The 26869-nt window shown below is 41.5% G+C and overlaps 1 protein-coding gene across 1 annotated transcript in view; it reads left to right on the top strand.

The window, feature by feature from the left end:
* The first annotated feature begins 3278 nt into the window (after positions 1 to 3278).
* PDE10A (phosphodiesterase 10A) overlaps positions 3279 to 26869 on the top strand; it is a 347833-nt gene continuing 324242 nt past the window's right edge. Inside the window, exon 1 of the mRNA XM_039568839.1 lies at positions 3279 to 3649. Within this exon, the coding sequence (XP_039424773.1) occupies positions 3559 to 3649 (91 nt within the window). The 5' untranslated portion in view covers positions 3279 to 3558. The remainder of the gene's footprint in view (positions 3650 to 26869) is intronic.

The following is a 26869-nucleotide window of genomic DNA, read 5'->3' as shown; positions in this document are numbered from 1 at the left end:
TTCCATCCCTGATTTCCATGATACTGTACAAAAATATGATCTGTCATCAGGGTAAACAATTTAGTGGAAATTTCTGTGTAAAGGTAGATCTTGATGGAAACTTCCTAAAACACAGATGCAGAATAATACAATGTCATATTTTGTGATATATTGTGAATTCTGTGTGCTGAATGGGTGAAAAAAAATTTAAAAATGTAGTACTTAAGATGAAATTAAATAGAAAATAGTATAGGATTGCCCTTAAAGCTGGACAAACACATACAATTCCGGTCTCTGTAAATTTTTTTAGAGTATCTCTCTGAAGCGATGTGCTACTAGGTTCCCAAAACCTCCACAAATCATTCACAAAAATAAACAATTTACTAAACGAGACTATGTAAGAAAGCAAGCATCTCCTGCTAATGATTTGAAAATCTCCTCCTTTACTATGCAGCCAATCTTACCAAAGCTTTGTGTGGGAGATTATCATAGCAGGTATCTCAAAGGCCATCACAGATACCAAATTTAACATCCATGCTAGCAAGAGTCTTTATGCCTCCTCTCCCTGCTTGGCACTGCAGTTTGCTGCCTTTTGCTTCTAACCAAAACAAACTTTGAAAGGAGAAAGAACCCCGGACCTTGTGGGTGCTTTCAGCAGCTCGTGAACCTGATTTGGGCTTGCAGTGATACCACTTACATCAGTGGTATCTACAATTGTTCCAGCAAAGAATGGCTCAATGGTTTGGGCAAGTAGCTACGTACTGCTCGGAACCATCTGGAGGCCAAACAAGCCCTGCCCCGGGCCTGACAGGAGGCAGAAGGAAAAACCTAGACACACCAAATGTGGGGCTGGGGATGCAGAGAGCAGACAGCAGCACCCAGGGGCCACCTCACCAGCTGGGTGGGGATGACCGCCTCAGCCCCCCGGCGCCGCAGACCCCGTACGGCTCGGTCCGGGAGCGAAGGCACCCGGCTGGACCGCGATCCCCCAGGACCTTCCCCGCCGCCTCCCGTGTCAGCCCCGGCCCCTTCTCCGGCGGGGGCAAGGCGCGGGGAAGGGGCTGCCCGGTTGTGTCCCCGCCCCGCTGCGGCGCAGCGCGGACCCGCGTGGGCCGGCGCAGGCGGGCGCGGCGCTGCCTCCCCCGCGGCGTGGCCGGGCGCGGTGCCGGTGCCCGCTGCCTCCGGGGAGCTGCTGCGGCACCCGCGCTGCCATTCCCAGGGCAGCGGCTCGCGGCAGGGGAGGCGCCCCCGCCCCCGCGGGGATTGGCAGCCCCGAGGTGCGGCCGCCCCCGCGCCCGGCAGCGCCGCCCGCCCGCCGCCCCCGCCGCGCCTCGGCAGCGCTCGGCGGCGGTCCCCACACGCGGTCCGACCCGCGGCAGTGCGAGAGTGTGACCCCACTGCCTCGCATCGGCTTCTAAAATTCTCATTTCTTTCTAAGTGCCTTCCAGTGCTAAGGGGGAAAAAAAAAAAAATCCTTTCACCCTATACAGAAAGAAATTGCTACTTAAGAAGATGTAGGCATACACCATAAACACTTCAGCATGTACGCTAGCCGAAATATATTTGGAAAGATGGGGGGAGGGCACTTTTACCCGGCTTTCATCAATGCCCGCTTGAAGAGAGACAGAAATAATTAGGAAGGGAAAAAAAACCCCAAACCCTCCCCTCCCCCCGCCCGAATAATCATAATATATTGAAATTTCCCAAAGTCTAGTCAGCTGCAAAAAATAAATGTTTTTGGTGCTAGAGGATCATGTTGCAGAAGCGTGTGACTGCAAGACCTAGATTCCTTTCCCTGCTTCCCCGTCTCTTTCCTTAGGTGTTTTTTAGCATTATTATTTGTTTTGGGAGGGGAAAAATCATCTTCGCTTCAGTCTCTTGCTAGAGGTCCAGACTGCTTACGTCTGAGCGCCCCTTATCATTTCAGTGAATGGCAATTGCAGCCTTGGTGCTGTTATAGCAATGAAGCTACAGACGTCATTGCCTCCTGTTGGACGTGAGATGTGTCCAAGCATCAGCCCCTTTTGCTTAAGAAAAACTCTTTAACTTCCACGCAGCCGACAGGCAAGCTTTTCTAAGAACCTGTGGACCCAACGTTGTACTGATAGAGTTATATCTTTTTATTTATATATACATATACACATACACAGGTGTGTATGTGTGTAAGTACCTATGTATAGAGAGAGACAGATAAATTAAAGCCGCAGCTATATTGCAAGCTCCTCTAAAATTTCCTGCTCGTCAGAGTAGCTCTCTGCATCGTTTTGTTAAATACAGCCCGGCGGGAAAGCAATCATCAATCAATTTCGGGTAACAAGGAAGACTTGTTGAGCACCTTGTTCTCCAGACCCCGGGAAGATGCTGGGCTGCTGGAGCGTGGAAGAGCCAGGATTGTGCCCTGAACTTCACCCACTTGGCAGCAGCTATTCCTAAACAATTTCCCCTCTCCTCCCCTGCCTCTTTGCCTCCCGGACTGACTGAGAATCTGCTCTTTAAAGTTGATCTGAAGGGGAAAGCAGAGACGAGATTGTGCATAGTTTGGAGGGTAAGTTGTGTCCTCGCCCCCTCCTCCCCCCCACCCCCGCTAACAAATACCCTCTAGAAAGCTTTGAAATCCGCCTGTAAAGGGGGCAGGTCGGGGGCGGCGGGGGACGGGACGGGACTCCCCAGGGGAGGGGCACATCTTGTTCCCAGAGCTGAAAGGGTTACAAAGGGAGCGAGAAAGACCGACTGCGGGGGTACTGACTCCGCGGCGGAGTTTGCAAGGTGCGAGTTACCGCTGACTGCTGGCAGCCGGCCGCGGCGCCCCGCAGCCCCGCTCCGCGCCGCTCCCGCAGGTGCCGGGCGGGGTGGCCGCAGCCCCCGCCGAGCCGCCCCCGCGGGCCGCGCCGCGCCCCTGCCCGCCGGCAGCCTCCGGGGAGCCGAGGATCTCCGGCTCCCAGAGCACATGACCCCTGCAGGGAATTTTGCCTCCCTGCACCTGCAGGCTCTTGTCATCCCTCCTCTTCTGCTCCTGGTTTTCTTTTTAATCCTCTCGTTTCCCCCGCTCTCCACACACTATCCCCCCCTTCATTCCCCCCGCCCCCCCGCCACATCCATTCAGCTTTTACCTCCTCCCCCCCCCTTTTTTTTTTTTTTTAAACCAGAAAGAATCCCAGCAGAGGAAAATAACATCAATCAGCTCCCTCCTTCCTTCCCCCCCCCCCCCCCCAATAAAAAAGAAAAAAAAGCACCACCTGCCAACATTTGGAAAAGCAACAGCGGACTATTACCTCTATCTTTAATTTTCACTCACACTCAGATGAATGAGCAAGGAAGGGGGAGACCTCAACAGCCCCTCTAGACATGGGGCTGAATTGATGGGATTGTGATTTGTAGGATTTCTCCACTTAGTCCCTGCCTCCTACTTGCTCTCCAGCCACTCCAAAGTCTCTTCCCCTCTCTTTAAGCAGCGATTTCTTTCAATCTCTCTCTCTTCCTCTCTGTGTCTCTCTCCCTCACACTCTCCCTCTCTCTCTACATACACTCATCTCCCCGGAGAGAGAGAGAGGAGAAACTCAACTCCCAAACACCGACCAGATGTCGAAGAAACGCAAAGCCCTGGAGGGCGGCGGAGCCCCGCTCCCCCCCGAGGACCCCAGAGCCTGCTTTGGGGCCGGCGAGGAGCAAGGTAGGGCGGCGGAGGCCTGCAGGTGGCCGGGCGGCTGGCAGCTGGGAGCCCACCGCAGGGACGTGTCGGCCTGGCTGGCCTCCTGCAGCCCACCCACATTGGGGTGACTTGGGCGCTTAGGCCAGGCTGCTCCCACCGCCGGGCACAGAACTGCAGGGCTGCTCCCACCACAGCGACACTCAACTTGTGGGGGGGGAAAGGGAAGGGGTGAAGGGAAGGGGGTGTGGGAGGCTGGCTGAGGGGAATGGCAGGTCTGCCAAGCAGTCCAGGCTCCCTTCCCTACTGCAGTTTGTCACTGGCATGGGCATAGCCACACTGCCTCATTGATTTGTAGCTTGTGTAAATCTGTTTGCAGTGCGCTCCTAGCCTGGGCAGCGAATGAGCTATAGGCACCTAATAGATACGTTGTGGCTTTGCGTGGGTCCAGTGTCCTCCAGCAAGCCCTCGTCCCTGGTATGATTTCGCTTGCGTCATGTTGGGGCTTCAAATGCCCCTCTTGTAGCGCAATTTGCACCCAGCTAAAGTTGGTTTTGCTGTAATTTTCAAGCTCCAAGTATTTGTGGTGAAAGCTGTTCTGTACTTTTTGACAAAATAATATGAACATAGCAGCCAAGTGGTGTAAAATCAGCTGTGCACACAAGTGTGAGGGAGTTCTGCAGCCGAATTTCTTGTTGTTCAGCCAGCCCAGTGGGTTCCCTTCCTTTGTGTTTATTTTAACAAAGTGGGCCCAGATGAACCAAGCTGAGCTACAGGGCTTTGGGCTTGTGGCTGTAATGCAGAGAGGAGAGGAAAATACTGGTTGGATCCAGAGCAGTGTTTCAGGCTTTTGTGAGTCGCTCTGGTGGGAGATGGTGGGTGTGTGGTGGGTTCAGATGACGATGTGAGTATGTCTCTGTGCATGCTTGAATTCAGAAACATGGTGTTTTTGCTTGGGCAGGTGTACACAGAGCAGAGAGGGATGGAATGGATGTGTTCTCCAACATGGAGTCTGTGGCCCTTTTTGTAAATGATGTGAAGGATCCTAATGTCACAAAACACCCACATCATGAAATTCCCTTACCACTGTGGATGTTTCTGCTTTTTGGAAGGAAATGTTTCCAGCACAGTGGTTGGTGTGTTCTTCTGGTTTCATTAGAAAGGAACACTGAAATTCACCATTTCTCTTAAAAGATATGGTTTAGGGTTTATGTGGTTGTTGGTTTTTAATTGCTTGGCTCTCTCACAAGAAAATAACATGTTCATATTTTCTTGCCATTTCTCTGCTTGAGACTAATCTTGACATGGGAGGGACATTTTCAGACCCTGTCAATGACTTTATATGCATGACAGCATTCAATGTTTTTGCAATGTGGAATTTTGCTATTACTAACCTGGAAAGTCTTACCTCTTTGTCAGCAATAGAGGAGGTTAAATACAGAAAGGACATTCAGCAGAGATTCAGCATTCAGAAAGTTTGGTATAGATTACATGCAATTTTAATCTAAATGTATGCCAGTAGTGGGTATAGAAGCACCTTACACGTTATTGTGATGCAGAGATGTTTGCCTGGTTAGAATTTTTTTTAAGTGCTTTTTTTTTAAACTCCACAATAATATTTTCTGTAACACTTCTGGTTATGTAACAAGAAACAGAAAACATAATATAACTTTAACACAGGATTGTTTTTTTCCTTGATTTCAGTATGCACAAAACAAATGAAATGGAAAGTGAAAAAAGACTTAATAAAGTATTGATGTGTATCTAAAGGGAGTAAATGAGGTATCATTTTCCTCATAAGGGGACACAATGTATTTTGTAAATCAGACTGATTAAAAACTTGTGTTTTGCACCTAGATAATCTAGGCTCATGTCTTTTCTGACACAGTAAATGATGAAATAAGGTTAAAAAATGTAATTTTATTTCTGAGCTTAAATATATTTTTGTGAACTTCTGTTTATTTTCTTCCTCCCATTTTACAAGAAGGAATGTTGCTTGTTAATTACATTGTCTGTGACTATGTAACTGTAGAAACCATTAAGAGTGTGCAATGTATCACAGTCTTGTAGGGAATGTATTTTTGTGTAAGATGGTGGGTGTGAGACTTTCTAAAGGCATGAGATGGGAAGGGGTTTTTTTTGATTAATCTTAAGCATCTTACTAAAAAGCATTGTGCTCTTACAGCAGGTTTACTACCTCTGTGGAGAAGGCATACTCACTAAGGTTGGAGGGCAAGTGTGTAGTGTTTGCCTAGAAGTATGGAGAAACCCTGTAACACCTGGGGTTTAGTATTAAAGTGTGTGTGCGTTGGGAGCAGGGAGGCAGGGAAGGGGAAATGGGCATTAGTAAACCAAGGGAAGAAAAACAGAGAGCTCAGATTTCTGGAGGCTGCCAAATCCTGTATTCCTGCAGAAGTTGAATGCGGAAGCCTGGCTGTCCTCAGCTAACGAGGTGACTTCTTTCAGTGACAGAAGCGTGAATGCATGACAGCCTGGCTCCAGGTTTGCCATTTTATGCTTCTGTGTTACCTGGTAAGCTGAGAGCAGATGCTGCTAACAGAGGAGTCTCAGACCCTTTTGAGGGTCTGCACTTCTGTTCTGAAATATTAAGGGAGTGTGGACTAATTCTTAGCTGCTCCAGACTGTGTTGGATATTTGGCCAACTGAAGTGTGCGCTTGCAGAGTTTCATTCAGCTCTTGTTTATCCTCACTTGGCAAGGCTGTGGGTGGATAGACACTATGTAGACCACAATACAGATTTTTCAAAGTTCCTTGATGTGGCTTTGTTTTTATTCTCCTTCAAAATCTTTTATGAAGGACTCTGTAACCCATACTGTAACCTTGCCTTTTATTGTGGGGTCTGATGCTGTACATTTCAAGCCTCGCTGGTGTGGAGAGGAGATAAGGGATGAGACTGCTCTATATCTCCCACCTTCTCAGCAGCAACAGCCTGAACCTGTCTGTCTAATTCAAGGCACTTCACTGCTTCACCTTACTAAGGGGTAGGCTTATAAGTCTCATTCCCATAATCTCTGAAAACACAGTGGCATTTTTTGGGGAGAATTCAGGTTTGTACACGAGCTGAATTGCCTCTCAGAGGTGCCCCTTTCTTTCCGTTGATTGTGCATGAAGCTTAGGGTAACTATACTGGTTTATTCGTACCAATTAAAGTGGCAGAAATTCCAGCAAAGCTGGGAAGGTCTTAGTGGAGAAACCAGATATGGTTGTTCAGTGTGATACCCACCATGGAGAAGGTGGGACTTGTCTGTTGAAACTCAGCTCTCTGCACACCGTTTATAGTGAGGAAGCAGAACATTTCTAGGGATCACTTCATCTCTTCCTGAAGTGGAAGTTTACATTTAGTCAGCAGAATCAGATCTGAGAAGTGCTGTTTATGCCAATTGGATATAAAAGTAGTCCAAACATCTAGCATGGATGTAGACAGCTGTATTTCAGCAGATGACTCCTGACTTTTGTCAGATCTTTAAGGCTTCAGTGAAAGTCAAATGACAAAGATATTTTTCTGCTGAATTCGAAGCAGAGGACTTCCCTTCTGGCAAAAGTTCTTTTGCTCAAACTTGTAGCACAAAAAAACCTGAAGAAGGGTCTTCGTTCTGTGAATCACTGTTTTCTCCGAGTGTGTTGAAGGCTAGTGTAGACAATGTGAAAATGGAGGGTGTTGGTTTAAAAACAAACAAATAAAATACGGACAATTCTCAGGACCAAATGCAATATGATCTCGTGCCTAAATTATACAGTAATACTGCTCACAATTTTCCAGCAGTTTCTGGATAGAGTGCAAATACAGTATTTTGGAAATTTTCTTGCAGAGATTTTTGAGCATGATGGATTCAAGGAAGGAGCAATCTATGAATTCTCATTGGACTGCTCTTTCTCTATTTACATTTTTTATGAAGATAAATAAATGAATTTCTTCCACTTCCCCTGTGGTCCAGTTGTTCAGATGGTCTCCATTGTCACAAATGCGAGTTATAGTTGACAGTTTTCTGTGCTTTACAAAATTGGTCACTAAAGAGAGAACTGTTGCAAAACTCCTCCAGAGACAAAGCTGAACTCCTGTCTGCCCACAAGTAACCTTTAAGATGTGATTACTTTTTTTGATTTCAAAGGTACTGACAATTTACATAGAAGTTAATCATGGGCATAAGGAAACGTTTTCAAGATTTTGATGGTCTTAGTTATTATTAATCAAAGCCCTCTTGAGGGTCCCTTCTAATGGAAGGGATACTTCCCTAGTAATTACTAGGGGAAGCAGTTTATACTAAGCTATTGTCTCTGACTAACACTTGATGATTTGTGTGAGTGCTTAGCATTCACATATGTTTTGACATTTGGTATTAAATTCTGATTATTATTATTAAATCCTAATTTGGGATTGTCAGGCCCAGGAAACCAAGTTCTGTCCTGTAATTGAAGGGCTACATTGATTTAATGAAAATCAGAATTCCACCCAACTTCTGAATTACAGTTTTCCAAATACTCATTCTTCATCAATACAATTAGTTAGAGTATTTATTCAATTTGTTGTTTGATTAAGCAAGTGAATACTGTGATTCCTTAGAGCTCTGAACACTGTAGTTGATATTCATTTCTCTGATACAGGTAGAAAAGCAAAGCAGTTCTTCCTTTGGCAGTTCTTCCCTTGTGTGCGTGATTTGTGGCTTCAGCTTCTCGCATACTTGCTTTTCTCCATCCTCTGTGTCCTGACCATTCTTTTCTTTCCACTTAGCTTCTGATCCCTGAAACAAACAAGCCCCCTCTGTCTCTGGATCATACTCTGGAAGATCTGGCTAATCAGAGTTAAGGTGTTTAGCCACAGAGGCTTATGTGTTTGTGAGGGCATGGGAAAGGGAAGGGAATTATTGTACAGCTTGGGGTTTGTGCCGATACTGTAATAACACAGAAAGAAGTGATCCTTTCGACTCCATTCACAGGGAGAAGCTTGTGTCACCAGAAAAAAGAAGAAGACAAAAGAATTGCATCAACAGCTTATTAGGGGTTTTGTTAATGGAAAAGAAACCATGCTTTCTAAAGCTGATTAGCTCAATGGGTACTGATAATTTCCTGTGTTTAATTTTTTTTTTAAATCTTTTTCTTCTGAAACAGTCAAGGATCTGCCTTCCAGATGCTGTGAACAATCTATGGGGTCTAACTTTTTCAGAGGATTCGATTTAATATGCTGAAAAAGATGACAGTTTTACCAAATTACTTCAATTTATGTGAAGCTGCAAACTCAGAATGCCAGAAAAATATAAAGCTAAGGAGAATTCAAAATGTTTGGGAAGAGCGATCAGGGGCAAATATATCTGCAGTGGTTGGAACAGCGTTGTAAGTGGTCTCTGGAAAAACACCTTCCTCAGGCGTTGCTGCTGACATGCCTTCCCGTCCACTGTGTCTTAAAGACTGTTGAGGAGCTTTTCTATTCCCACTTGTTTGAGAGAGGTGTGCTAATGTGTGCCTCGGTATAAGTTTATGAGCCTTGTTTGAAGTAAAATACAAAGGCTAATGCTTGAGCATTATGCTGAGTCGGTGTTTCCATGTAGGAGGGGCCTTTTCTGCCAAGCAGTGCAGTACTGCCTAGTAAAGCTTGGTCTTTAGCTGCTGCTAGCCAGTCTTGAGGTCACTATCTGCATTCTAGGGGGAAAAAGCTATCCCAGCAGACATGAGAGGCAGAGCCATAGGGAAAGGGGTGATATTTTAAGTACCTGACATAGTTGCTTTGGTTGGAAGGTATGACTTTGGGGGAATTGCAGACTTGCCCTATAAATAAATTTATCCAAACATTTAAAAAGTGGAGATGACTTTTTAATTATTTGTGGGCGCTTAGATATTTCAGCTATGCTGGTCATGTAGCATGAATGGCAATGCTATAAAAACACCCAGTGAGACAGAAATCGTAATTTCAGCAAAAAAGCAGTGAAGAAGTCTCCTGAGTAGCTGTTAAAAATGGTGCTTTGGTTAAATAACCAGAATTTCAAGGACAAACATATCACAAAGCTTTGTGATAATTGTTTGAGACTCTGCTTTGGGCTCCATGAAGTTGTAGAGTACTTGTTATGATGGCGGTGCTGTAGTCTCATTTCCATCTGCCTGTGAGCTAAAGAAGTCCATCCTGGCTGGCCCCAGCCTGCAGATGGTGATACTCCAGTGTACTAGGAAGTGTTAACTCAATGTAGCAACTGCTGTTAAATGCAATAAAGTTGTGCAGTTGGTGAGTCCATACCTGGTGGTTGCTCTCTCTACCTAGAGAGGCAATGGGGAAAGAGCAGCTCTGAAAATCAGCTTCAATGAAGACATCCTCCTGACTGCACAATGAGCCTGAGTAGCCTTCCAAAGAGGACTAGGACTAGTCTTTGGAGAACCTGGTCCTCAGCTGGCCTCAGGTGCTCCCCTGACTGGTCGGGTGCTGCCTGGGAAATGGAGAACCCTGGCTGACAGAGGAGGAAGACCCTTGATTTGGGATGTCTTCTCACACTTGAAGAAAAAGCTAAATAGGGAGGGCAGCATGAAGGTGAGAAGATTATAAAGGAAATGAAACAAAAAATGTAAAAGCTTTGCAGGTTTCCTTTAACTTCTGGTAGTTAAAGGAAAATTGTGTGAATCTCCTGGATTTACTGGGAACGGATTACATTGTTTCTGTTTGTTTTTTCATAGCCGTTTTCCTCCTTCTAAATTAAATAAATAAAGCTGCTTCCCTATTCCTGGTCAGCAAAGGAATGTGCATCTGCCATTACTATGACATGTGTGAGGGAGAGTCCTGGTCCCCTGTTACAGTGTCCACATTCACCTGATCACTCTGTGTTGACAGGAGGATGAGTTGTATTGATTACACCACCATGCTATAGTTTCTGAACACATCTGAGTCCAGTAATTCTATATGGGAAGGGAGTAGAGATGCAAAAGGCAAGTGACATGTAAATGCAGATGTATTTACTTTTTAAAGGCATTGTGTTAATACACGAGAATAGAGACTAATTTCTAATGAAGCGCTTGTTCATTAATGAAGTCACTTCGTGTTTTCACCCTCTGGCCTTAAAGTTTCTGTACTATTTGAGCATACTCCTGTTTTTAAGTTACTAGGGATAATGTAGAAAGCTTGGCAGCTCAATGAGCAACAGTTGTGGCTTTATGCTGGAGGAGCAGAAGAGAGATGCTGTCTGGGTGTGATGGGCTAGAATACAGTTGGTTTGTGCATTTATTACTTCAGTCACAGTGTGATGGCTAATAATATTGACATTTAAGGTGTGTCCACACACTGGGAAATTGAGCTTGTGCTCCTGAGCCCATTCCTAGTATGTCTGATAACATGTGGAATGAGCAGCTGTATTTCAGGCGTCAAGCTGCATTAAAGCCATCCACACTGTGTTTTACTTGAGTACTGTATCATAGCTGAGGGGCAGCTGGCAATGGATTGGTTCTTTCTTACATTGTTTTCAGTTTGTATTGGGCCCAGATATAATACAGGAAAGTTAAAACCATTACAATATGGATCAGAGGTGGATACATGATGACACTATGAAGTAATAGTTACAACAAATGAAAGCGGAAACAATCCTCAGAAAGCAGCCTTAAGGGAAGACCTACTTGAGTTTAGAGATGAAGGTAGAAAAATGATAAAGTGAAGATGTCAAGACACCTGGAGAAGGCAAACTCTGCGTGAGCAGAGGCTGAATATCAGAAGAACACTATCTTCAAGAATAGCTCTTTTTTCATAGTCATGATTATGCACTTGTTTTAGTCTTATGTAGCTGTTAGGTTAGAGTAACAAATCCAACTGTTCTTTTTGGAATCGGGTTGGTTTTCTAGGCTTTGCCCATGCCAAGTCTGATTTATTTTTCACTTTTACTATTTATTCACCTGCATTTCTTTTCTGTCATATTTCCTTTAGTATAGATACAGCCAAGATAGGCTTATGCTATAATTATTATTCAGGCTTTGCAGATCTGCTCTGTATGTCATTAATCACTTTCTAATGTTATGTTTTGGAACTAAAGATTGCAAATTAGTAAGTTCAGATGGTAGGTCTCTGTTTTAACAGTCCATGCAAGCTCTCCAGCTGTCTTTGGGGAAAAAAGCTAATAACTTATAGGTGGGCTTCAACTTTGTGTGACCTTGCCATAAGTGGGACTAGGAGCATTCACACCTAGAGGCTGCATAGAAACGATTGATGCGTTGGTCTTCCTACTGCTTTTCAGCTCTTTTGTGCCATCTATATTAGACTGCATGAGTACTTGTAGTCTCTTTCAAGGGCAAACTAAAAACAGGTTCCCAGAGTTGCATTGTGGCTTGTCTGGGAAGTGATAACTAACAGCTGAATGTGTCTGCAGAGTGGCCTCAGTTGAGTGGAGTGAGCTGTGAATAGTTCTCACTTCTTCATTGATCTTCCTTGATTTCTTAAGAACCTCAGTAACTTCTTGGAAACAAGAGAAATGTTGTGCAGGCCAATTTTTGCATTCATTAACTCCAGACCCTTGCCTACAGTATTTTGGAGATGTTGGTAAATTTTGTTTTGTTTTGTTTTGCTTGGTTCTCTTCACTGTATGTGAAGAACTGCAACATTTTCTTGCAATGAAACTTCTGATTCCAGGAGATAGTGCTGTGGCCCAGGTAGGGTTTTGAGGCAGATCGTGTGGATTGTGTTAGGTTCTGGTCATGGTGCCTAAAAAAGGTTAATTCTTAATATCCAGATTGTTCTCTGCAGGAGGTCCTATTTGAATGTTGGCTATTATTATATTACTTGTCCTTTGACTCGCAGAGCCTGTTAGTTTCAAACTGTATATGCTTACCTTGGCACTTGAAAACACTTGGGATTTCAGTGCTATATGCAAGAACCACATGCTGAAGTTTAGGCAAGGAGTGGAAGGTGCACAGGAGACACAAACACCTGACTAGATGAAGGGCCTGTAGCTGGCACACTGACAATGTCAGTGCGCAGCCCTGCAGATTTAAAACTACACAGGAAGATAACTGTGACCTAGCCACACACCTTCCTTTGCCACATCTGGGGGAAGAAGACTCACTGCAGTTAGTCTGCAGAGATAGTTAAAAAGCTACAGGTCATCATCATTTTCTCTATTTTGTGAAATACAAAGGCACAGTCCTGGCTGGTGGTAGCTAGTACTTCCAAAGAAACCTAAACGTACACCTCTGCTAATGCTGCACACCTAGTTTGGAAAAGATTTTCATGAAGATGTGAAGCTGCTAAATTGAAGGCAGGGGTAGATTAACACTGCAAAGAGACCAATGTAGTTATACATATATATCTGCTGTATACAACATTTTTTGGGGGGTTTTGAAGGGCCCAAGCATCTAGATAATCCTTTGTCTTGGCCTCAGAAGCTAATGATGTAAGTGGCTTCTAGTATGCCGCTGCCACATTCTCACAGAATGCTTTCAACAGACGCCATTCATTCTGCAACTGCAACCCAAGCATTGGGTGTTCCCAAGATTTTCCTTGGCAGGACTATGTCCTGTTGCCTTCTCACTCCCAGGTAACTGGACAGTAATTAGGAAAAGGCTGTGCCTCACTGGTTTTTTAAAGGCAGAAGATGTGTGACACTTAACCTTTTTTAAATTGTTAAAGAATTATAGCAGTCATTTTTGGCTGGGAAACTGCAGTATAAGCAGTGCTAATCCTAAAGCATTATATATTTTTAATTTGGGATTATAATAGGCTAGGATAGGAAGAAAAAAAATTGTAAAGCTTAGCATGAAGGAATATTTAATTTTATTCGGGAAACTTTCTGGCAAAAATCCCCTGGATCTGCACAGAATCTACAGATTTAAGATGTCTTTGCACAGCCAGAGGCTGAGATCATGGCTGTCTAAGTAGAGTTGGATATTCTCATATCTGCCAAGTTTAGCCTTAAATAAATAAATGAAAAAAAGGTCATGCTTCATGCTTTGTTCAAACTCTTGAGATGGTTCTAACTTAATATTCTAGAAGATAGTGACCTCCCTTTGAAGATTCTGTCCTCCTGCTCAAAATCCTGCATGGAACCAAGAAAGTAGCTGTTTAAATGAAGCCATGAAATATCTGAAGGTACTTTCTGGAATCCTTTAAAATGACCATGGTTCAAGAAATATGCCCTGCTTACTGCCAGGAGTGCAGTAAAGTCAGTCACTAGAAATCTATTAGTCGTGGGCAATTGCAAGTCCGTTACCCAACATTAACCCACAAAAAAGAAAATTAACACAGTTAAGAGTAGTTTTTGCCAGAGAAAGATGAACAAATAGGAGCAGAAGCTGAGTGGGAAGCTTCTAGCAGCAGGAGGGGGGAACTGTAAAGATCATCTGTTCAGACGTGTTTTTTTATTTCTCCCCCTGCAACTCCCCAGGTATCTCTCTCTCACTCATGATTTTAAAGACACAGATGCAAATATACCTAATAGCTACTGTGAAATCTGTAATAACAATCAACTAGCCAGGAGGCAGTTTTCAAGGACCACTGTGATTGAGGGTAATGTTTTTACAATGAGGTCATGTCCAAAGACAGCCTCAGCTGATGGCAAACTTGTACTTGAGCACTGAATAAGCACCGTGTCTTGCGTGGTCCCTGCTCCAGAGAGGGTGCAATCTAATAAATCTGGCACACACATACACGGCTGTATTTTTAAAATTGCTCATTTTATAGATTTTGGGTTTGGTTTTTTGTGTGTTTGAAGTCATTTGTAGTCCTCTTTCTTTACCTCCCTCTATTTACTCATCTCTTCTCTTGATACTTCAGCAAGTCAGTTTTGTCCAAAGTGCTTTTTTTCAAACGCACAGAAGTGCTATCAAGTCGTGTGAAGGCAAACACGAGATCAACAGAAGGGAAGCAGCACATGGGGCAGAGTGTGTTTTCTGGTAGGTCTGCAAAGAGAGTAGGAAGTCTGGTCTGCTTGCTCTTATCTTCTCCTTTATTTACAGTTTTCTGATAGAATTTCCCTTTTCCTCAGAAATGCCCCTCTCTGTGAAAGTCAGCTGCGTCTGTGCTCTGTGACACTGTCACTGTTCAAATGGCAGGGTGGAACAGAGTATGGAGAGGAAAGTATCCAAAGTCAAACAAATTCAAGTAGGATTTGGCCAGAGTGTTTTGAATGGATACCTGCAAGCCAAAAAGCCAAGGAAAAATATCTTGCCTTGTGCTATGTTCATAGTCATGGCAAACCACGTAGGGTCTCACGTGGCGTTTTGTGAGCTCCAAAGCAATGAGCTCTGTTTTCAAGTACCTACAGGCAGTTCAGGTCTTTGCAAGCTTGTCATGACTCGGCTTGAATGGCACCAGGTAGCTTATGCAAATTAAAATGTGAAACAGTTCATGGTTCTTTCTGGTATGGTAAGATGGTTCTTTAAACTATGTTATGATTTGAAGGTGACTCTTCACTGAGTTTAATATCCCATCTCCTTTTACTAAAACCAAAAGTCAGTATTTTTAAAAGTAATTCTATTAGGCATACATAAATTCTTGTTTGATCAACCTTTTTGTCTGAAACGAAATGTATTTAAAAGTAACCAAATGTTCTTAGTATTTTAGTCTGCTGTGAAAGCTTTTTGTATTACCCCCCAAAAAGAGAAGAGAAGGTCATTCACTCATTAAAACACCTTTCTGGGGGTATTTAGAGACATCTTTTGTTTACCATTAGAGAGTATTGTTTTAAGGTGATTGGGTTTTGTTTATTTTCTGCTGCCCACTAAATAGAGTTGAAGGGAAACAAAACCCACTTGGTCATCAGGAAGAATGGTTTACTGGTGGGGCTTGTTTTTTTTTTTCTTGTGTGGTTTTCTTTTTTTTGAGGGGTGGTGGTGGTGTTTGTTAATTATAAAAAAAAAAAATATTAACAAAACTTTTGTAAATTTTTGTACATTCCATGCAAAAGAATTTAGAAAAGATAATGGGCTTGAGTAAGTGTTACTGAGGAGGATACCAGGAAGGTTATAACAGTACAAGTTTACTATAGAGTTGTGTTTGACCAGTGGAGATCTTTGGTCCTGGTTGTGGTGATACATAAAACAAGGAGGGGTTTTCAGCATGGCTCTTGGAACACAGGCTGGATTTTATTCCTTGCAATAAAGAAAAAAATAATGATTTTTATCCAGATTTACTGAGAGTAGAAATCCAGGAAAAAATCCAATCAGATATGACTTTGTTTTACAGCTTCCTCCACCATATTTCTGTTTTTCCAAGTTGTATTATTCCTTTTTTAGTTTTTCTGTCTAAAATGATCTCCAATTTCTCTTATGGAATGCTGTCTGGGCTTTCCTCCTCTCCAGTTGCTCATGCTTAATTTATAAAATTTGAATAAGTGCTACAATAACATATAAGCTAATGATTTTCCTTACCATTTTCTTCCATCCTCCAGATGTATCTGAAATATCACATGGTACAGAAAGTTAATTTTGAAATAAATGGGCTGGGCTGGACTATATAAATTCCTTAACTACTTGGATATCAGCTGGGGGAAAATGATGTCAGGTCATCACTGGAAACTACTGGCACAGCTCTGATTTTCAGTAACTTTCAGTTCTCTTAAACTTTCTCATTTTATTAGAAAATCGGAGACATTAAGTAATTGCATAAAAGGGGATGCCATGGTGGTGCTGTTACAAGTGCTGCTGAACTGCACAGGAGCGGTGCCAGGGGTTACTAGAGATGGGATACGTCTGGAGCATGGCATTTGTAAAACTCCAAAAGTTATTTCTGAAGTCCTTTGTAAGTTTTTAATACTTGTAATGATAGGCCTACATATTATTAATATCAGGTTAGGTTTATGGGGTTTTTTTGTCGTTTTCGTTGTTGGGGTTTTTGTGGTTGTTTTTTCTTTTGTAAGTAGTTTTTTGTTCCTTAACTGTTATGTCTTAGAAGATTCCACTTATTTTTATTTAAATTATGACCAGATATGATGGGTTTTACCTTATAATGACCAACCCTTCAGCTGAGGTCAGAAGTTATGAATGTCTTCAGCTACTTCATCAGCTCCGTGAACTTGAAAAAAGCAGATATTTCTCTCTTGCAGTTTGTTAATCACTGAGGAGCACAAAGACATCAGGGTGAGGCTGAGTAGCCCCAAATGTCTTTTTGTGCTGCCTACACGTTATTGTAGTTGTACCCATCTTCGTTCATTCTGCTTTCTTCTGCTTTATCAACCTGGTAAAAACTCCTCTCCTTCCTTGTCCTCTTTCTAAATCTACCTTGCTTTCTAGAGCATGGCCGTCTTTTCAGATTTGGGGCTTGGTAAGGAATGGGTTAGGGAGTGAAGAAGGAGAGAGAGAGGAGTTTTGGTGTCAACTCCATCTCATTCTGTAGACTGAATTCTGCTATTACTTATACTGGTTTGTTTCATTTGGGCTTTTGTATTTTGAAATAACTTAGGAGTTTGTCAGGCAGCAGAAGATGAGACACACCTAGTCTATAAAAAATAACCGAATTATCCAGGTGGAGCAGATGATATTTAGTGCAAGTTCAAAGTTGTATTGAAAGAATAGGGGAAATGGTTACAAGACTGGAGTGAGATATAGATATTTGTAATAATAATTGAAAAAATTTGCTATGCTTGTAAAGTCTGAAACCTGTGGAAAAACTGGTTTTGCCCTTATTTGTTTTTCTTACCCCAGAATTCCTCAGCTTGAACATTGGTATTGGTTAACTACAGGCCATAACTTCTCCATCTGTCAGACAAAATACTCTTACTTGCTGAAATCTGTAGAATTTATTAATTTATTTTTTTTACTTCTTTAAGATGATAACTTATACCACAAGTGATATAAATTTGGTAATTTTAGGTATATATTGATATTTAGCTTTCTTTTCCAAATCTAAATTATTAAGTTCAGTATTTTGAATTTTAGCGTGGCTAGGAATAGAATTTTATTTCTTCTCTTGACCTCATCCTTACTGACAAGGTACAGATAATGGTACATGAAAGTAAGCCACATCCTTAAAATGTTGGGGGAAAATTTTAAAGTTAGAAATATTGCATTGGCCAGAACAACTGGGCTGTGCTTAACTGATCTAGAACAACAAATGGTGTTGCTCGGGAAAATAAGTTTGGGTTGAACGTTCATGTAACGTTCTTAACCTTGCTTGAGCTGGTCAGGGTTCTACTATGAATATTCCTGATGTGATGTTTAAGGTGATTGAATTGAATCTGGCATGAGACTCTAAGCAACAATTATTGAAATAAAGACTTCCTTTTGAATAAAATGTGCACTAACCCCCCCTTCCCCCCCGCCCCCCCCCGCCCCCCCCCCCATGTTTTTCTTTAATAAGCTGTTATGGCATTTGGATGTTTTCTGTTCTCTTTTCATGAAAATGTCACATTTGAAACACATTACACATGTTGTGAGTGTTCTTTCACTGCAGGAGGTGAACTATCCAGGTTATTGTGAGTGGGCTTCTTTCTTTAGTAGGAGTTGCAAACAGCCATGTTCTCTGCTTTAATAGTTCTACCTGCACATTATTCTGTGAGTCAATTACTGTTTGAAAAATCTGGCTTTGGAGTTTTCTGAACTTTTTTTTCCTCATCTGGGGAAATTTGCTTTCGCCTCCAAAATGTGTTGTTATTCTTACAGTAGCTTGAACAGATGCCTTATTTCAGGGTTACTGGCTTCTCCTGCTTCTTGCCTAAGTGACAGACAGCTAATATAAACGGACCCTTCCCCTTGGAAAGCCCTTTGGATTGCCTTGAGGTGAAAGTGAAGGGAGGGATGGTTTTTTGGGGGCAAGGGATGGGAGGGGCAGGATTGTTCGGTTTTAAATAAAATGGACATTTGAGACATGCTTTATGTTGTGTTCACTGGAACCACCTCTCAGCACTAGGATATGCTGGAGGAGGACTGTCACCAATTAAAGCACTGAGCATCCCCTTTGCCCTAATAAAGTGAGTATTTAGGTAAAGCTGGAATCTGGATATATCTAAGCCTTTCTTAAAGTGCATGCCAACTTAATCATCCTTAGAAGAAAGCAACAAAATATCCATTATGTGTTGGCTCCTTTCTGAGGAGTGGATCTGGGCTTGGTCCATACTATGTATACCAGAAACTCTGTAGTTTAATCCTCAATTTGAAGACTTTTCCATATTGGAGACACTGAGCTTTGTGTTTTGTCTCCAGAACGGAATTTTCTCCAATTCTTCAGGACTGGCAGTAAGCTCCAGTGTGGCAGTGTCACCCTCAGAGGTCCTGAGGGGTCTCTCTGGTACAAAACACAGATGTGAACTTCTGTTCTCATCTGTGGAAAGAAAGAGCAGTGCTTTAAAGAGACATTTAATTGGGAGAGGTATTTCATAGATTTTAATAAACACCTTTGTGAGCAATAGCAACCTTCTGCACTGGTTGTGGGCGGTACCGTTACATTCCCCGAAATGTTGAAAACACTTAAGCCTCGCTTTTGATGCTGTTCCTTCCAAGTCCAGCATGCTGCTTTCAGCAGCGCTTTTGAGATCCCCAAGACAAGGTGGTCTTTCTTTTTGCTTCTGTGTTTTCTCCGGCCTGTCTTTTACATACCAAAGTTTTCAGGCCTCTTTTAGGCCCCTCTGTCCTGAGACTGTAGTTTGAGGGGTTTGCCCCAAACACTAAAATTGTTCCTTCCTTTTTCACCTATGAAATAAAAGTATAGTCAGTCAAGGTTTTGATGCGTAGGTCTCTTTCTTTTCTTCTGATGATAACTACTATCTCTTAAAAATTTTTTCTTTCTTTGTGTCCACCTGCCTAAACACCAATCAAAGAACAGTGAAGGGTGAAGCTATGAACAAAAAGGGAAATCTGTGGTGCTCACCAATCTCAGTGGGTAGTTTTTGCTGCCTGTTGCAAAACGTGTCTTGGCCCTGGCTGTGCAATATCCAACACGGGACTGCTTGAGGCCTGACTGCTGTAAAGAGCAGCAAAATAGAGCCTTCTATGGGGCATATGGCAGCAAAAGGAGATGAGATGGAGTGAAAAACAAATTAATGTTATGTAGGCAGCAGCAAAAACAATGGTCTATTTGTGAAGAGTGTATTGCTTGAAAGGCTGACTGGGGCATCTGGGGTTGAGATGGGACATATTCACTTAGCTCGGGTTGGGAGATTAAATAGTGACAGATGGTTCACATGGTTTTCTAATGCACGAGAAGGTATGAAGCACATCTGTGCTCGTGTGAGAGAGCGCCAGAGCTTGGAGGATTGATTATGTGTGAGAAGCTTAACATGTGAGCGCAGTGTTTGTGTGCAAGCATGCAGAGGCAGGAGCATTGGTGTCAAAGGACGTGCGTGAGAGAACTTGTCTAGTGGTGTACAGACGTACACAAGGGATATTCTCATGTTGATGTTGTAGTAAGAGAAGACCTGAACATATTTGTGTAGGCTGGTTTTGTTGTGATTTTTTTTTTTAAGCTGAGGTAACTTGCCTTGCTGTAAAAATAAAAATGCTCCAAAGATGTATTTCCTTGCTGAAATGTTCTTTTCTGCAAATATTACAAGTTCTTGAAACATCATTATTTTTAATAAAGCATTCTGTCATAGGACATAAAAAATTCTCTTCTTATATTTTAAAGTATGATAAAGCCAAGTTTTTCAGTACATACCTAAGTCATAACATATAGAAGGCACTTAATTTGTGGACCATTACAACATACTTTGGGTCATGTTATGGCCAAAGGCTGTGGCTTAATTTACCAAAAAAGTATTGTAATCACACTGAAATGCACTTCCTGAACTCTCTTACTGTTTTTTTTAAGTGGCTTTTTTTTTTTTTTTTTCTTCAATAAGAAAGCAGTCAAGTATGTGCATTTATTGGGCACAACAGACAAGGATCTTGAATTGCCAGCAATTTGTCAGGAGATTATGGTTCTATCCAGAATTTTCCAGTCATGTTATAAAGTATAGCTGTGTATATTATTATTATTATTATTGTTATTGTAGTATTTAATTTAGTTAGATTTCTGAGCAAATAAATATAAATCAAGGTTTGACCAATACTGCTATGGCTTAGAAATGATTGTGGAGAATGATCAGATTGCACCAAAGCTTTATGACTACCTCAAAGCTGTGCTGTTCAGTCAGAATCTTTTGAAAGAGCAAAAGCAAACAAATCAAATTTGGACAAACTAAGAGTATGTCTTAGCAAAGCCAGTTTGATGGCATTCTATTTTCGTAGAGTCTTTCTTGTGTGTTTTATCATCTTTCTCAGACCTGCTCTGTTCTTTCTCCTCATTCATGGTCTCATCATCATTTAATGCTCAGAATGAGCATTAAACTCATTCTGGGAAATCTTCTACGCAAGTCCCTAGGTTCCTCTAGGTATAACACAACCTGTCCTTCAGAAATTGTTCTGGCTTGTTGGTTTTTTCTCTTCCTGCGGTTTGGGTTGGGATTTTTTTTTTTTGCTTTTTTTTTTTTTGTTTTGTTTTTTCTTAATGTAGGGCCTTTGATGAATTTTCTTGTTTACAACAAGTTCACTGCAACAAACAATAAATCTATGAAAAATTGAAACTCCCTCCTAGTACTAAGAGTCTAGTTTCAGACAAAAGTCTAGGAGCAGTTTGCTGGGAGTAGGAAACTGAGCATTTTTTAAGGATGGCCTCACTTTGGCTCTCAGCTTACTGAACACATTATAAACTTTTTTTATTCTAATATATATAAAAATAGCGTGCCAAGAACAGCCAGAGAGAGAGGTGTTGAGCATGAAGTTAGACTATTCTATTTTTTAACTTATTAGATAGTCTGACATATTAGGAGAATGTGTTCTGCCATGGTCATACTGCTCCCCAATCAGCGTTATCCTGCAAAGCAGGGAAAACCATTCAGTGGGAAGCTGCCAGGTCTCAGTTGGCTGCTATGGAGAAGTCACCTGGAGGGGTCCATAACTACCACGTGCCTCAGGAGTGTCTTGGCATGGTGCTAGGAACAGGAAAAAGAGTTCCAGAAGGAACTGGGAAAATTATGTTTTAGTTGAGAGGTAGGAGGAAAGGCCTCAACTATTCAGGGATGAAAGAGTTGATGCTAGACAGCAGATGCAACCCTGCTGTCTCAAGTGGTCTTGGATCCTCCCAAAAAACAAGCAAACCGTTCCTATGTGGGGAAAGAGAATTAGAGGAGCAGCTCCTGATGCCTGTCAGCAGAGGATGAATTTTTACTCTGAGAAGAATGATGTGAACCTGGCACCATGATGATTCCATATATCCATTTGAATTTGTACTGTGTGATTGTCATGTACTATAAACCTTCTTAGAACATGAGAGGGGTTAAAGAGATGTTTTCATTTTGCTTCTTTGGTGAGAAGTTACTTTGACCCATAATTGCTAAATTATTCTGCGTGCATCCATGCTATTGGAAAGTCATACAGAACTGAGAGAGAATAAACTACTTTTCTATCACCTTTCCCTTTTTTTCCTCCAGTTCATTGTATCATCACTAGGTTGTTTTGTACCTTTTCATTATTTTTTTTCCCTCTTGCTTGCAATCTCTCTGACTGTGTGTACTTACTCTGCTGTGATTAGTGACATGTGGCCTTGGAGAGTTAAGGCATAGGTCCTTTGAGTAATATTTACAATGTTTCTGTCAGAAGACTGAAGCTCTGTAGTGGTCTGTCTTGTTTTCCTCCCCCCCTTAGAAAGCATGCAAGTTGCTATTCTCCAGGTTTTTAAGAGTAAACTTTTAAGATCAGGCATCTAAAGGTTTTATCTCACTTATTCTGTGATTCTCTGCTGCAACATTGTCCCTCTTCATATATTTGAAGATATGCTGTTGTTCTGGTGTAGATCTGAATTTCTGTGAAGTTTGAGTGGAAGAGTGGAGTCTTGGTCTGAAAATCACCAGAGTTTCACTGAATGACTCTGTATTTCCATGTTACTCTCTTGAATCTGCACCTTCCAGGTGCTTACAGTGTTTCCTTATGTATATGTCAGCAATGCTTACACACTATAGTCATGAATGTCAATATGCTGTTAGACTGGTTTTGATGCCGATTTTGAAAATCTGGAAGCTTTTTTCCCCTTTACTGATAAACCCTTTTAAAAAAAACATTTTTAGAAACTGAAGTCCTGTTAACTCAAAGGTTTTAATTTTTTTTTTCATTCTGAAATGCCTTCCTAGGTTGAGGCTGGTATTTGTGTGTTTTTGATAAATGGCAGTTGTATTTACTTAGCTGTTGCTCAGTAGTGTTACCTATTTTTCACACGTCTGATGAATGAGGTTCTCTGTCACTCTTAGGTTCCAAAGTTTGACCAAAAAAATGTTTTCACTTTCAAATTGTGCCAATTCTTTTTGTCACAATCAGGACTAGTAAAATTTGCTGAAGTAAAGCAATGATGATTTTGATTTCAAGTTATGTCACAAACTTGTCCCCACTTGAGAGCAGGTACTGGGATCTTGCCAACATTTAACCCTTATAAGTTATAAGGAAGCACTAAACTCTTTCTTTCTGTATCGATCTGTGGAATTAAGTTGGAAAAAGTTTTGAGTAGCCAAGCCAGACAAACGGCAGTTTCTTATATACCTCCTCTTCTGTGTTCACAATGAGGTCTAACTGTTTTTTTCTTTTTCCTGTGTGGAGGGGGAGATGGAGACTTCTCATTGAATGACTTAATACATGATGGTTTTACTGTACTTACAGTGAATCAATTAGAGATTTCAAAAATTCAGTCATTCAAAATAGGATGGCATTTCAGGGTAAGACACAAAATATAATAAAGCATGAGAGCTGTCAGCACAAAGTACTAGAAACTATACAGGAAAAAAATATTTCCCCAGAATGTGTGATTAAAGCTGACTGCCTGAACATGCTTGAAGATCTTTGTAAGACTAAAACTCATTCAAAATTCTAAGAGCTTGCCCCTGCAGTTTTTGATCTGGCCTTGTTATAGGAAAAGCACGGGCAAGCTTCTTTTAAAACCAGACATCTTACGTACATTCACACACAGAATTCAATATTTCATAGTTCTCAGTTCAAAAGAAAAATAAAATCTGATGGTATTGGGTATGTGTCAATATAGAAATCTTAATGTCCTAAAATAAAACCCAGAATCTCAAATATTTTTGTTCACATTGAGTAATTTCCTATCTTAAAATTAGCTAACAGAATGCCTTGGGAGTAAAAAATGTTCTCAGAATAAACATGTGTGAATTGGTCTCTGTTAATTGTAAAATAATAAAGTTTTCATATTTGCATAGCTGAAATGTTAAAAGTTCCAATAGTGGTTCTGAAACAGCAGTGAAATGTAAAATCTTGGGATTGGTGGTTTTGGCAAAGACTTCTACAGGATTGACTTTTTTCCTTAATCAGTGTAGAATGTTTTTGGACCTAATACATGTTAACAGTTTTGTTAAGTTTTGATTCACATTCTCTAAAGATACTTAGAAAATTCTCTTAGGGATGGCCATGTGACAGCAGGGCACTGTAGCAGGGAAGTAGTTACAAAGAGGGGCTGGTTTCTAAATTACCAAATAGGCTGCTTTGAGAGGTGGTGCTTGGCTCAGGACTGTTTCTTATGAGGAAATATGTTTGTCAGTTGTCTCTGTGTCCTTCCATTCCCCTCTTCTCTTGCTCAGGGTTGTGTAGAGTGACTTTCCTGCAGGCAGGGCTGGTTGGAGGACCTGTGAGATAGTTTCATAGATTTTGTCAGCTGTGCGGCAAAACCAGAACTGTCTTTTCCGGAAAGTACTTGTTTTCATTTTGGCACGCCCACCTTTGTTTCTGCTGCCAAACAAAGCACAATCAGTAGAAGTTACTTGCTGCTTCTGTTCTTCCAGTTGCCTTCAACCACAGTTTTCTGTGGTAGTGCTCTCATTTTGGGTCATTTTTTGCAGCGAGGGAACTTCCTCTCCTCTGTGCAGTGTACGAAACAAACGGATGCTGGATGTGGAGGAAACAAAAGGGAATTTTGCTTTTGGAGAATCTGTGGAACATGGAAAATGGTACTTAATTAGTGTATGTAGGAAAAACGCCACTTCCCTTAGGAGAAAGTTACACTGACTTTATTAGACATGTAACCAATACAGTTCTGTAGACATTAATTGTTGTTAAAGTGGCTTTTAAAATTAGTTTTGGTACTTTTAATTATACTTCAGTTTTTCAGATAGAAGAAAACAGAATCATTCTGATGATGTGGAGGGCTGAAAAAAGACTTGATTTTTCTTTTTTATCTACCTCCTTTTTTCCTTTCCTTACAGCTTCCAGGAAGAAAGAAATATTTTCTAGCTAAATACTGCTTCTTAGGACCATAACAAAGCCTGCAACCTCAATGGTTTCTACTTACTCATGTTAAACATACAGAGCTTTTCTTGTCAATGAGCATTTCATACAGCTCTAAACTGTGTTTTTAAATAATTTATAGTTAATACTACTAATAATAGCAACAACAACAACAATAATAATAACAACAATTTAAAAAATTTAAATGACCTGGACACTTAAACTCATTCTCCTTTATCTACTATGGTCTTAATATATAAGGCTGTGGAGACAGAAATATCTTCATGCTAGGGAAAAACATCCTGTCAGCTTCTAATTTGTCAGCTGTCTTTAAAGACAAAAACATTACATATTGTAATATATACCCAATCATAAAACTTTACCCATTGTATTATGAAGGGAAGAACTCATATGGCAACAAACTCTTTAAGGTAGCTCAAATTCTCTGTAGCTCACATTCTAAGTTATCCTAATTTTTAATTTTTTAATGTGTTATATGAGGGTTTGTCTGCCTTCTCCCACAAATGAGATTGATTATTAAGGAAGCAGTTCATGCTCTAAAGGGGTACTATATAAACAAGGCAAGAACTTTATCATTTTGGGGCACAAGTCACTAATGATGATTCTTATCTCTTCAAATTTACAGATGTCTCACTGTAAGACATTCAATCATAGCTGGTCAGCTTAGGTTGCCTTTGTATTCAGTGGAGAATATTTTCAGTGAGACACAGGCACCACCAGATGGTGATTCATCTAATCTATTTTAGACACCTATTTTAAGACAAGATGAATCACCCACTGAAGGAGCCTTTCGCATAGAATCACAGAAAAATTTAGACTAGCAGGGCCCTCTTAAAGTCACTGATCCAACCCCTTGCACAAGTCTTGGCTAACTTCCAAGTTAGATCAGATTGCTCAAGGCCATCGAGTTGAGTTTTGAAAATGTCCAAGGATGAAGAGTTTGCAGCATCTCTGAGCACCATTATCAGTGCTGAAGCACTTTGATTAATTTTTTCCTTATGTCTGATTAGAATTTCCAGCATCACAATTTGTCACAAATTGTCTCTTCTTTTGTTGTGCACTTTTGAGAAGACTCTCATGCCACCTTCTCTACAACTCGCCTTTAGCTTGTTGAATTCAGCAATTGGCTCTTGGCCTTCTCCCTTTCAAGCGACCTAACCCAGTTCCTCCAGCCTCTCCTTGCATATTTTCTAGCACCTTCAGCTATTTAAGTAACAGTCATTTTGTGCTCCACTACCTTACTTTCTCCAGTTTGTCAACACCCTGTTGTATTGACATCTGTTTTTGCAGAGCTGCTAACCTGTCTAACCAGTTGGTCCCCAGCTTGTACTGATTTTCTTTTTCCTCTCTGCTGACTAAAAAGCAAGTCAGTGGTGACTAGGCTTAATGCTGAAGTTAGGTCATGTAAATAATGGTCTAAAAGCTGATTTCTATGACTAGATTAAATATTAAATTTGGATATGCTGCTATACTTGTAACCTTATGCCTTGAAATCCTGCCTGCTTATTAAATGCTCAGAGTTTGGATGTACCAGATGGATATGTTCTCAGTAATGAGTATGCTAGAACTGAGTACCACAGGGGTTTATCCTGACACCTGTCAATGAATATCTTTGGCAGTGACCTGGAGGGGATGATGGAGGGCTTGCTCTTAGTTTGCAGACAATACCAAACTGTAGGAACCAGTCAAAATGCTTAAAGTCAGAGCCACCATTGAGGGACCTAGACAGGCTGGATGGATGGGCCAGCAAGAGCCTTACGAAATTTAGCAAGGACAAATGCCAAGTCCCACACCTAGGGTGAAACCATACCTTGGAACAATACAGGCCAGGGAGCAGCTTGGCAGAAAAGAACTTGATGGGTCTGGTAGAAGACAAACTGCATATAAGTCAGCAGTGTGCCCTGGCAGTGCAGACAGCAGCTAACAGCATCCTGGGCTATAGTAACAGAAGGCATGTAGGTAGAGGGATTGGTTATAACCCTCTGCTCAGCAATTGTTAGGCTGCATCTGGAGTGCTGTGTCCAGTTTTGGATCCCCAAATACAAGAAAGGCACT

The sequence above is a fragment of the Corvus cornix genome, chromosome 3 (genome assembly GCF_000738735.6).
Source record: "Corvus cornix cornix isolate S_Up_H32 chromosome 3, ASM73873v5, whole genome shotgun sequence".
Lineage (NCBI taxonomy): Eukaryota > Metazoa > Chordata > Aves > Passeriformes > Corvidae > Corvus > Corvus cornix.
The sequence above is the reverse complement of the archived record's forward strand: the minus strand, read 5'-3'. Positions and strand labels throughout refer to the sequence as shown.